The 12,882-nt window shown below is 47.3% G+C and overlaps 1 protein-coding gene across 6 annotated transcripts in view; it reads right to left on the reverse strand.

Moving 5' to 3' along the window:
- LPIN1 (lipin 1) overlaps positions 1-12,882 on the reverse strand; it is a 131,503-nt gene that overhangs the window by 72,848 nt on the left and 45,773 nt on the right. For 3 of the 6 annotated variants that reach the window (XM_072771051.1, XM_072771049.1, XM_072771045.1), the window contains exon 2: positions 12,595-12,718. The exons of the other annotated variants lie outside the window; for them this stretch is intronic. Coding sequence is in view for 1 of the 3 variants with exons in the window: in XM_072771045.1 (XP_072627146.1) it covers positions 12,595-12,718 (124 nt within the window). In the remaining 2 variants the exon portion in view is untranslated. The remainder of the gene's footprint in view (positions 1-12,594; positions 12,719-12,882) is intronic. 6 annotated transcript variants of the gene reach the window in all.

Genomic DNA, 12,882 nt, shown 5'->3' on the forward strand with positions numbered 1-12,882 from the left:
GGAGATGATATGGCTCAGATCGATGGGAGGGGTGGGGCAGCTGTGAGAAGTGGAAAGACTTTGAATATATTTTGGAAGTAAAACCCGTGGATTGGCTGATGTACGGGCCGGGTGGGTATGACAAATCAAGAATTAAATCCCCATTTGGAGCTTGAACAACTGAGGGATGGTGGTGCTTTTTTTACTGAGGTACAGAAGGAAGAAGAAGCAGGCTTGGAAGGAAATTCAGGAGTGCAGCTTGGCCACTCTAAGGCTGAGATGCTTTTCAGCCATCCCGGAGGAGAGGTCAGGAGGGCATCTTTAGAGAAGCCAGGCTGGCTCTAGATAGAACATAGGGGTCACCTGCCCTGACAGCTTTGCCCAGATGATACGTGTTCTTCCAGCTGCCCATCGGTGGATATGTTCCAGCTGGTCTTGGCGCGACTCCCACCTAGGCAGCCTGTCTCCAGGATGGCAGGTGACCCGGTGCCATTGGCTTTTGGGAGGAGGGGGCTGTGAAGGGGACCACGGATAACAGATGAGACCAAAGCCGAGAGGGTACCACTGCTGCCAGCAAATTGCAGGGCCCCCGAAGGAAGCATTCTTTACACTCCCCACCCTCCCAGGGAGTATTTGGCCTTGGGGTCAAGAAGCAAGGCTACCCGTGATGGAAAGGCTTTCTGGAAGGAAAGTCCAGCTAACTTCAGGCACCACTTAAGTGAAGACTTTGCTTAAAATAAATCTTGAATTATTAAAATTTGGAGACTAGAGGTCTAAGCACATTAGAAAATCCAGTCCAAAGCACTGATTCTACAAATGATCAACTTGGGGCGGAGTGGGGTTGGGGTTCACCCCAGGTCACCCCAAGTGAGGTCTGATGGCTGCCAAGTACTTAGCCTGCCACCTCTGGGGAGGCACATCTCCTATGATCCCCTTTACCTCCACAATATGTAAACAGGGCCAGATGCTGAAGAGGGAAATTTTTTCAGACAAACAAGCTTCCAGGAGAGAACAGGCTCTAGATTACATTTCACTTTCTGATCGGCCCGGTCTGGAGTCCCCCCTGGGAGGGCCCTTTCTGTGTTGTCAGCTACTAGGCTGGTGACCCAGCGGTGACTCAGCCAGGAGAGCTGAGGTGATCCCCTTGGCCAATCCCTGCACCTGCCGCCTTTAGCCCAACTCGGAAGATAAGGGACCACAGAGATGAATAAACTTGCTCCAGCCTCCAGCAGGAGGAGGAAGGAAGGGCTGAGTGAAGCAGGGGCAAACCAGCACACACATCCTTGATTCTAAAGTCTCAGTTTTGCAATCGGGAAAATGGGAGGCAGATCCACATTGAGGGTGGAAAAGTCCACTGTGTAAAATTCGTGGCACAGTGGCTGACTGGAAAGATTTTTAAGTTCTAAAAACCCCAAACGTTAGGGAGTGGCAGCTCCCAGAAGGATGTGTTCGGTGCTTAGCCCCACTGTGATCCAGGGAGAGTACCCAGACCCCTCTCCTCGGAGGGACACCCAGAGAGCACCAAACAATGACAAGTCCCCAGCTGCCACAACTTTTCTGTGCTTAAAAAGTGAGGGAAGTGACAAAAGCAGCCTTATTCTAGGGTCACCTGGGTGGCTCAGGCCATGATCCCAGGATCCTGGGATTGAGCCCCCCACATCCCCCCCTCAGCTCCCTGCTCAGTGGGGAGCCTGCTTCTCTTCTGCTCCCCCTGGTTGTGCTGTCAAATAAATAAATAAAATCTAAAAAAAAAAAAAAAAAAAAAAAAAAAAACCAGCCCTATTCTAGCTAGAAACCTTCTCCCTTTTAGCCAGTGATAATAACTGCATTATCCTGGGATCTCTGAACTTTTCCAGATGTATTATCCACACAATGGAAAGGGCTCTGCACAGGGTGGGCGGGGACAGGAGGGGTGAACGCCTCTCTTCACGGGACCCCAGGAAACATTGTCAGTAGGTGTATAGGTGACTGGTCTCCTGACAGCTCTGAGGAGTGGCAGCCACGGTTAGCTCATGCTCCAGGCAGGAAGGATACTAAAGAAAGAAGAGTGAATTTTCCCCCAGAGGGCTGCACCTTATCTCTGGCAGGGATCCCTGGGGCTCTCAGGAAGGGAGGGGCTCTCCTCCAGGATCCAAGGCCAGTCCATGGTTGGGGGCTGTTGATGAGGTAGGTGACTTCAGCATGGGCCTTCCCTTGCTCAGGGCTTCAAGAATCAGGTGGAAACCATGAACCCCACCTGGTGCCACCTCACCCCCTCAAAGGCAGGCAGTGGGGGGGGGAGACAGAGCAGCCTAGAAAGCCACCAGAAACAGAATGGATCCTCTGGGTGCAGGCTGGTGGGCTGACCAAAGCAACTTTCATGGGGGAAGCAGCAGGCATGGGGGGCCCTGGGTCCCACAAGAGGAGGAGGAGGAGGGTGGTGGGCCTGGGGAGCAAATGTGCACAACCAAAGCACAAAGACCCACCCCCCAAGTGGAGTGAGGATCCTCGGTTAGAGCTGAGGCACCCAAGAGAGCAGAAGTCAAAGTTGCAGGGAGGCAAAGGGGAGGGGCTGACGGCTGATACAGCAGGATCTTGGAGGTCACATCGCCCAGTTCACCCTAACGGACACGTCAACTAGACAGCACGCGCACCCTCCCCGAGGATTCATAGGACCCATGCGCACAGGGACCTCCCAGGCTTGGGGCACGGGCAGATGGGGCTCACCCAGGGGACCACACCAACCTGCTCCAGAACAGGCCCTGCGTGGAGTGCTGGGGGCTCCGCTGGGGAGCCGACCAGACACAGTCTCTGATGTCCGTGAGTGTAGGTGTGGGGTCGGAACTACGGCCTACAAAACTGTCACCCCGGCCCGCACCACCAGGACCGGAAGGGTTGTATGTGGCAGGCTGCAGGATTTGCCCCATTCGAGCCCCGAGGTCAGGGGTTCAGCTGACCTTGGTGGCCTGAGCAGGCCCTGGTCTGGGCTAATCTAGGGCAGGTGTGGAGGAGCAGAACCGTGGGTGTGGGAACCACCATGCAGAACAGTCTGGCATGCGCAGGGGTGAAGGAAGGTCCTGGCTGGCCTCCAATGGGGTCAGGGTGACCACAGCAAGTCCTATGACTGCCTCGGCAGGGCTCCCAGCCTCTGTCCCCTGCGTTCAGGAGACACTGGGACACCCTTTCTCCTCTGGACAAAGAAGGAAGAATCTTAAGGAGCTAGGCAAGGTAAGAAAGATACTTTTGCTGGGACTCCTCCCTGGATCCCTCTTCCCCATGCATCCCAGGCCTGTAGGACCCAGGTCTCTATTGCCAAAAAGAAAGCCACTGGCCCAAGGTAGACTCCCCAGCCCCCAGAACAGCAAGCCAAGAGGAAAACTGCAATTTCAGGAGTGGGACTAGTTAAGCCAATAAATCTGGCATTTTCTGGTCAGCACCAAAGAGGTGATCCGTCACACAGACCCTCTCCAACTCTTCAACTTGTAAAGCAAGATGAGATGACCCACCTGTTACGGGATGAATGCCCTGTCCTCCTCCCTAGGAGAAGGGGACCCTGACTGATACAATCTTTGCTTTTCTTTGGCTAATTTCATGCCACACTCCCCTTCCCATAAAAACCCTGTCTCTCGTACAACTCCTCGGAGCTGCCCTCTCCGCGTGCTAGATGGGATGACGCCTGATTCAGGAATGGCTTCATAAGGCCAATTGGGTTTTCAAATTTACCCGGTTGGAATGTGGTGGGGTTTTTTGAACTCTGTGAAACAGCCCACACACCTTGGAAGTTGTGTCCTGCAATGTAAGCTGCAGATCAGTATGCCTGAATGGACTTTGTAGGCTTGACCCTTCCCCGCGTGTCCCCAGTCTTACAGAAAACAGCTGTCTCTGCCAGTCCCAGATTGGTCATCACCCTATTGGGAATGGCCTGAGCATTTGCCATTCAGAACAGACACTTGGCACAGCAGAGGCAGGGGCCAGCTGGGTTGTAGAGGTTAGGAGATGAAAGGGGAGGACAGATGAGGTGGCAGGAATGAGGCCACGTAGGGAACATGGAACAATGACCAATAATTAGTATTTCCAAATTTCTAATGCCGTAACCATTGGCAAGGCCACACTGGTGACTACTGACTCAATCTACCCAAGAAGAAAATGTTTTCCACTTGCTATGGATTACACATCAACACTCCCTTCACCTCCGCCAATGAATATTGAAGCCCTAATTCCTAATGTGAGGGCATTTGGAAGTGGGCAGGTAGTTAGGATTAGGTGAGGATATGAAGGTAGAGCCTCTCCAGAAAGCCAGACCACAAAACTAAGCATAGTGATTCAACCTCTGACCTCGGTGAGGGAAGCTGGCTCCAGAGTAAAAATCAGGTTTCGTGCAAAGACACAAGTAGCCTATTACGGTGCTGTGAGCTCTGGGCCAGTCTTTTTTTTTTTTTTTTTTTTTTAAGATTTTATTTATTTATTCATGAGAGACACACAGAGAGAAGCAGAGACACAGGCAGAGGGAGAAGCAGGTTCCATGCAGGGAGCTCCACGTGGGACTCGATCCCAGGACTCCAGGATCACGCCCTGGGCCGAAGGTGGGCGCTAAACCGCTGAGCCACCCTGGCATCCCTGGGCCAGTCTTAAGGTGATTGCTCAGCTACCAGGCTTTTCAGCTGATAGAACTTTGCTACCAGTGAAGATAAAATCTCTGATGCTAAGTAGTACAATCCTTTGTCAGCTCTAAAAAAAAAAAACAATTAGGAGAGTAGAAAAGGACCAGGTCTGCCAACCAATTATAACATCTGTTAACATGAAGAATTTAAATGCTGCCTGCCTATAGTCACCCACATGGGCACCTGCTTGTTGCCCGGAGCCTAAATACAATCTAATTATTGACCTAGAACCTAGAGATGGTTGGGCAAAGTAACTCTACATTCTGGGGATTTCAACTCATCAGTCTCATCATCTCTTGTTCTTTGAATAAACAAAATCATTCTAGAATTGGCCATTTTCATCCACCCCTGCTAGTCTAAAGCAGTGCTTCCCACAAAAACATGTCACATATTAGAACCACCCGGGAAATTGTTAAAACTCTTCATGCCCAGGGGCACCTGGGTGGCTCAGTTGGTTAAGCATCCAAGTCTTGATTTTGGCTCAGATCATGATCTCAGGATGCTGGGATCGAGCCCTGCTTTGGGCTCTGCCCTCAGCTGCTTGAGGTTTCAAGGATTCTCTTTCCCTCCGTCCCTGCCCCTGCTCATGCTCTCACTTGCTTTTGTGTGCTCACTCTCTCTTAAAACAAAAAACAAAAAAACCTCTCCATGCCCAGACTACAGCCCACATCCATTAACCACAATTTCTGGGGGTAGGACCCAGCACCAGTATATTGCGAAACTCCCCATGAGATTCCAGGGTACAGTCTCCTCCAAGAACCAGTCTTCTAAGAGCCCATTTCCCTTCAGCCTGTATCCCGGCCACTGCTGGTCTCTCTCAAAGTCCGTCTTCCCCTCTACCAGCCCCCCAAGCCAAGCGCCACCATATAGCTTATATTTCTTCTAAGGTCCATACAATGTAACCCATATAAGCCAGCTCAAAGTGAGTGCCTGTGTGTGTGCACGCGTGTGTGTGTGTGTGTGTGTGTGAATGTGCATGATATATTCAAAGGAGCCAGGGATTCTGGGCATGGGCCTTGATGTATGGTGGCTTCTCTCAAACTCAGCCCCTTCCCACTGGGTTACCTCCACCTCCTCTCTCCCCCCCAGCCTGCTTCCTATGCTTCCCCCCAGGTTCTCCTCCCTCATCCATCTGACCACCCATGGCTTGCCATGAGCCTCTCCCCTTCACACAGCTGTCCCCTTCACTCCCCTATCTCCAACATTCCAAGAGAAATATCCTATGAATCCAAGTGACCCTCTCACCCTGCTATACACAAGTCTTAGGTGGCTGGCCACCTTGGGGTCACATATCCCTCCCTGATCAGGAGCGCCCCAGTTCTTCTCACATCCCCTTTACCTTCACCCAGAGGACCCCAGACACAGTGCTAAACTCTGGAGGAGATGGGAGCCATGAGTCAGGTACCTCGCCTTCCTACCAGGCCTTCTTAAATCTGCCAGATATCACAGACCTGATGTGAGTGTGTGCCGCACTCAAAGAGGAGGTGCTACGGGAAAGCACAGAAGGCAGGGTCCACACGGAGGCCTCCCAGGGGAGGGGTGCAAAGCTGGGCTTTTGATCTACTTTACTTCTTGCAAGTTATATGGTCTGAGGGAAGGCACATTTGACCTCTCTGACCCTCTGTTTCCTTTTCTACTAAAGGGGGATAAAAAAGCCTGTTTCATGGGGCTGTTTGAGGAACACATGGTCAAGGAATACAAAGCCCTTAGTGCAACATCTGGTACAATATATGGGTCCTCTCTATGAGCCGCGGGGTCATAACAATGATAATTATTTTTATTTACTATGAACATTTAGGAGCCTGATAACAAACACGGTATCGAGCTTGGGCCTTCAGGATGGGGAAGCCTTTTGACAGAGGAAGCGAGTGCAGGTGGAGGCATTCAGGCCCACGGAACAGCACCTAGGAAGGCGCAATAAAGGGGTGTGGGGGACAGGGAGCTCTCCATGTCGTGTGGCACAACTGTGAGGCCGACCCCCCAATCTCCATGCAGAATAAAGTATTCCTCTTCTCTTTGCTCCAGTGTCCAGTGTGTGCGGGGCCCACGGGGAGTCTCAGGAGACATGCTGAGTCACTGACAAATTGATTGGGGGGGTTCCATTCACAGGGGGAGGAATCCCCCACTTAGGAGAGTGAAAATCAATTTCCAGGATTAAAACACACGTTCCTTGGACCCAGGAGAGCTAAACTGAACTTTCCTTTCACCCAGAGCAGAATGTGACTATCACACATCAAAGAAGGCAGAGCACTCTGGCGTCCCTGGAAGCACTTCCTCAGTGTCTTCCCAGCCCCTCCCTCCAGGCCTCATGCCTCCAAGTCTGTGAGAGGTGCCAGCATTCATAACCGAAGGAGATGCTGCTAAATTTGAGTTAGAAATCAGTGAAAGGAAGATTTAATTTTTTTCCACACTAAGTTCATAGACCAGTGCTTTCCATCGTGGATCCTTTGGAGTTCTAGCTAGTACCCTTTGAGAGAGAATTCACAGGATGAGGGATGCAAGGTAGTAATAATAACTTGACCTGTGCCCAGAATCAGGTTTGTAGTGCTTCGTTCTTGAATTAACATTAGCTACCCCATACTGTAAGCTTCCTGTCTTGGCGCACTGAACGGAGCGTCAGGAAAAGCCTATATTCTGAGGACAGCTGGACCAGTGTTAGGGAGGTATCATTAAAAACAAAAATCTCAGATCACCTGGGTGGCTCAGTGCTTGAGCATCTGCCTTTGGCTCAGGGCGTGATCCCAGGGTCCTGGGATCGAGTCCCGCATCAGGCTCCCTGCAGGGAGCCTGCTTCTCCCTCTGCCTATGTCTCTGCCTCTCTCTCTCTCTCTCTCTCTCTCTCTGTCTCATGAATAAATAAATAAAATATTTTTAATTATGGTTACTATTAGATCTGCTGCTCAGTGACAGGAGAAGTGAGGAAGTGAGGCTTCTAAGAGCCAGGAAGAGGCAGCCAGCCTCCACGGAGGCTTTAGTCAAAACAACAGAGATTTCTACCCCCACCACCTCACATCAGGCTAATGAGAACAAGAACCACAGGGTAACAAGAACACCAAAGAGAGGAGAAATGACATGCAAAGAACCCTCTCAGAGGTTCAGTGCAAGGGGAAGGTCTAAAGGTGAGAATCAAGCAGATATTTCTCTGATAAACCCACCTCCACCTTAAAACACAGTGTTCCAACAGGAACCTGACGGGTTTAGTGCACTGAGGGTAACCACAGCAATCGCTCACGCCTCCACACCGCAGGCCTACCAGCAGGAAAAGAAAGCCCCCTTTGGGAGACAAAAACAAGTTGTCTAAGTCTCTGCAGTTCTACCAAGATGTCTAGCTTTCAAGAAAAAATTATGATGCAAATGGAAAGGCAAGGGAAAAAACCCAACATGCTCCCCAGAGACAGATGGCAGTCCTAAGAGCCAGGCTCAGGTGTGACACAGATGTTGGAGCTATCGGACATGGACTTCTTTTTGAAACTAATTAATAGGTTAAAGTCTCTAATGCATAAGGTATACATTTCACAAGATCCAATGTATAATTTCACTGGGAGGTGGGACCTGTAAGAATCCAATGAAGGTGCTAGAAATGAAAAATACCAGAATGAAGAAGAAGAATATCTTCAGTGAGCACATCAGTAGGCTTGACATCGTGAGGAAAGAATAAGTGAAGCTGAAGCCAGATAATTAGGAATTATCCAAACTGAAATGCAGCAAAGAGAAAAAAAGAATGAGGGAAGGGGAAAAAAAAAAAAAAAGAACAGGGCATCTTAAGAGCTGGGCTCAATATCAAACAGTCTAATGTTCATCTATGGAATCCCAGACGGAGAAGAGAGGGAGAGAGCAGGGCAGAAGAACTGCTTAAAGAAATTATGGCCTAGAATTTTCCAAATTAGTGAAAAACAGCAAACCACAGATTCAAGATTCTCAAAGAACACCAAGCAAGCAAGCAGGATAAATATCAGCCCTAACACACACATGGACACATGCGCGTGCACACACAGGCATGTCACCCTTGAACTACTGAAAATAAAAGCAAATAGAAGGGTGCCTGAGTGGCTCAGTTGGTTAAGTGTCCGCCTTTGGTTCAAGTCATGATCCGAGGGTCTTGGGATTGAGCACCTGTTCAGTATAGAGCCTGTTTCTTTCTCTGACTCTCCCCCTGCTTATGCTCTCTGTCCCCCACCCCTGTCAAATAGATGAATAAAATATTTAAGTAATAAATAAATAAATAAATAAAAGCAAAGAGAACAACTCAAAGACAACCAGAGACAAGACCAACTACACAGAGGACCAAGGTAAATGTTAGAGTAGGCTAACCACAAAAGAGAGACAGAGTATACATTTGCAAGTCACATAGTCTCTGTTGCAACTAAGCACTCATGGACAATATGTAAACAAAAGGGGATGAATTTGTCCAATAAAATTTCATTTATGAAACAGGTGGTGGACCAGATATGGCCCAGGTCACATAGTACAACAGCTCCTGGTCTAACGCAAACATGGTAGTGATGCTCTGTGTGCTAATGTGAAAGTAAAAGCACAGAGCAGAGAGTGGGAGGGAACACTTGGGGACATGGGGTTGCAAGATCCTTGCCCTACACACAAAGTGCTATCATGTTATCTTAAGGGAAATTCCAGTTAAAGAGGTAAATTGTAAGCATTTCAGAAGTTACTAAAAAAAATTTTAAGAGATAAAGAGAACAAGTCAACAAGGAGATAAAATGGAGTCACAAAAAATGTTCAGTGAATTTAAGTGAAGGCAGAAGAAGGGGGAAAAAAAACAAAGAACAGATGGCAAAAACAGAAAACAGCTGGTAAGATGGTGAATTTAAATCCAGCCCTATCAAAAATGACATTAAATACACCAGTTAAAAGATAAGATTGTCAGGGATCCCTGGGTGGCGCAGTGGTTTGGCTCCTGCCTTTGGCCCAGGGCGCGATCCTGGAGTCCCGGGATCGAATCCCACATCGGGCTCCCGGTGCATGGAGCCTGCTTCTCCCTCTGCCTGTGTCTCTGCCTCTCTCTCTCTCTCTCTCTCTCTCTCTCTGTGACTATAATAAATAAATAAAAATTTAAAAAAAAAAAAGATAAGATTGTTAGATTGAATACAACAGTATGACCTAGCTATATACTGTCTACAAGAAAACCACCAGACAGGGAACTTTGACGGTGGATACATGACTGTGTGCATTTGGTCAATACTCACAGACACTGAACAGTGTAAAGAATACCACTCTAGGTAAATTTCAAAAATCAAACAGGATGTAGGAGTGAAGACAGAATGCAGATGGTGACAAGTGAGTCTACCTGTATTATAAGTAAATCACCTAATCACACTGAAGAGGATGGAGAAGAAAGAACTGGCTTAACTCTGACAGCAGGTGTTTTGACTGGATACCATAAGGCTTAACGACTACATGAAGTGGATACCAACACTGTCCTCCAGTTGAAAAATGAATTTCTCACAGGGGCATGGATTGACAATTCTGAAGCTGCTTTATCTGGGTACCAGGGTTGAAAATATAAGTAAATTAGTTGTAGATAATAGGAATGAGATTTCTTGCTGTTGGAAGAAGTTTCTACACAAAAGGGAAGAGGAGACACACCAGAATGTATCCTGTGGTCTGAACTGGAGTCAGATATGAACTCATGTTTGAGATCAATGGATAGGTGAGTAGATGATAGATAGATAGATAGATAGATAGATAGATAGATAGATAGATAGATGATAGATAATAGATAGATAATAGATGATAGATAATAGATGAACATAGATATGTGTAAATGCATATATGTTACCTTAAATACACATATTTTTGTCTCTTTCCACTGAGAGGGACTAGAAGCAGTGACACTCCAGTAGCAGTGAACACACACAGACACACAGGTCTTGGTTTTTAAATACCATTTTTCCAATAGGAAAGTAGGGCCTGAGCAGGGTGAACCCAGAGGATCTTGTGGTACCACAAAGTAAAGAAGTGCCCCCCCCCAAAGAAAAAGAAGAAGAAGAAGAAAAAGAAAGAGAAAAAAGATGAACAAGCATTATGAAAGAGTATAGAGGCTGACCTGAAACATCTCCCGATGGCCAAAGTTGGAAATTGTCCCACAAAATAGATTAGATTACAACCCAAATAACTAAAAAAAATCCATGAATCCATGTGGTTATAAATAATAACTGAATAAAGAAGTTAATGGTGAAGATGCAACTCTTCCTTGAAGAATTTCAATGAAAAAGTATAGAAAGAATGAAGCAAGCAGAAAAATCATTATAATCATTATAACATCAGTAATAATTGTCATGGGTAGGACCCACCAATGGAGGCTAAGGTCAGTGCACAAAGATAAAAGCAGAAACGGAACATTTCCAAGGCTAAATATTCCAAAAATATTTAGTAATTACAGAAGGAAGTCAGAGTGAAAAGTCCTGGCAGATAAGGCCTTAATCAGGCCATTGAGGCTAACATCGTGGGGATGCACAGTGACACCACCACCCGGGCCGTAGTGGCACATTAGCCACCTTTTTCTCAATACCATAACAGCTTCGGTGTGATCATGAAAAAACATCACAGAAACCCAAACCGAGGGACCTTCTAACAAAGTAGCTGATGTGTACTCTTCAACAGTGTCAAGATCGTGAAAGAACCGGGACTGAGGGATAGTCACAGACTGGAGGAGACTCAGGAGACCCGACAGCTCAATGCCATTGAGGATCCTGGATTCCATCCTGGAAAAGGAAAAGGAATTGGCAGAAAAATGGTGGAATCTGAATATATTTTGCAGCTTAGTTTTAAAAAAATGGATCAACATTGCCACCTACTCTTAATATCAAAGGATTAGTGAAGACCCAAAGGCCTGAGGAGTCTGGGAGAATGAGTAGAATGAGTTCTGGATGGCAAAAGAGGATACAGTCTTTACTTACAAAGAGAGGGATTTCTGACCCAGACCTTCAAGGATCATCGTATGACAATCAGTAGAAATGATTAGAGAAGAGATTTGGAGTCGGGTTGGGGGATAGAGATGGAACAACAAGTTTACCAAAGGTTTAGCAGTGGTAAAGTCCAAGATGTGTTCAGGATTCACTGTGCAGGTTACCAGAGAGATAAAGCCTTTATAGGTTTGTTGAGTGGTTAGTATGGCAGGCTGAGACCAATACATCATGGCCTCAAATGGCAGCCTAAAAAGTTAGCACTTTATCCTGAAGGCCCTGGAGAGCCCCTAAAGCTTCTATGTAGGGATTGAAAAATTATGAAACCTCCATTTTTATGAAAATGAACCTAGCTATGGTGGACAGACCACATGGGGTGTGCAGCAGAAGACAACTTCTATGATGGTCTACATATCCAGTTAGAGGGTCAACCTGTGATCAGGAGCTGATTGCCATGGAGAATTGCTGAAGGGAGAGCACATTTCCAAATTTACCCATCTCTAAGTCCATGTAAATGGAGAGCTCCAGCAATAATATTGCCAACCACCCAGGTTGAAGGTGGGATGTAGGCAGCCTCTCTGCAGTGCTGACTCCATGCTGTGAAATGACAGTCCATGCAACTTCCTCCTCATTTAAGTCCTTTTTGGATGTAGAAAAACCGATTTTTCATTTCTTTCTCCAACCATCCAGCAAAGAAGGGCCAGAGGTCGAGGGAGGAAAAAGTGCTTCAGGTCATATGTTTCCCTGCCAGGGGCCCCAGTGTAGGCATCTGTCTACAGAGGCTGGCTGCTTCTCTGAGTCTCTGACTCCCACTCTCCCAATTCACAAGCAAAACGAAACAAGAATAATAAATGACTGTCTTAAAATCCCAATGAAATTGCACTTTCCATAAATATTTGTTTGCTGATTACTATTGCAAGAGTAATTACTCTCAGTACTACAAATCCCTTTGCTTCTATGGAATATAAGAAGGGAAAGAGGAGGGACCTGTTGGGGATGGGGCGGGGAGGAAGTGTGGGGGCCAGAGAGGGAAGCCAAAGGCAAATTTCACCTACTTCACCAGGGTGTTGTGGACTCCTTGGAGCCTGCTTTGGGAATGGAAATTCTCGGTCCCTACTGCCTCTTGTCCTTCTAATTAGACTCTGGAGATTCTGGTTAGGCACCAACTTGGAGAGCTCCCTGAAAATACGGTCAATGTCAGTTACTGGTACATACATCTAAATGGCATTCCCCTTGCATTTTCCATGTTAATGAGATAAAATATTGGGGAAAAATCATTTGTATAAATTAAAATTTTATAATATGGCCATTTACGGCCAGGTTTAGCATCCTTAAAAGGCCTC

Source organism: Canis lupus, chromosome 12 (assembly GCF_048164855.1).
Source record: "Canis lupus baileyi chromosome 12, mCanLup2.hap1, whole genome shotgun sequence".
Lineage (NCBI taxonomy): Eukaryota > Metazoa > Chordata > Mammalia > Carnivora > Canidae > Canis > Canis lupus.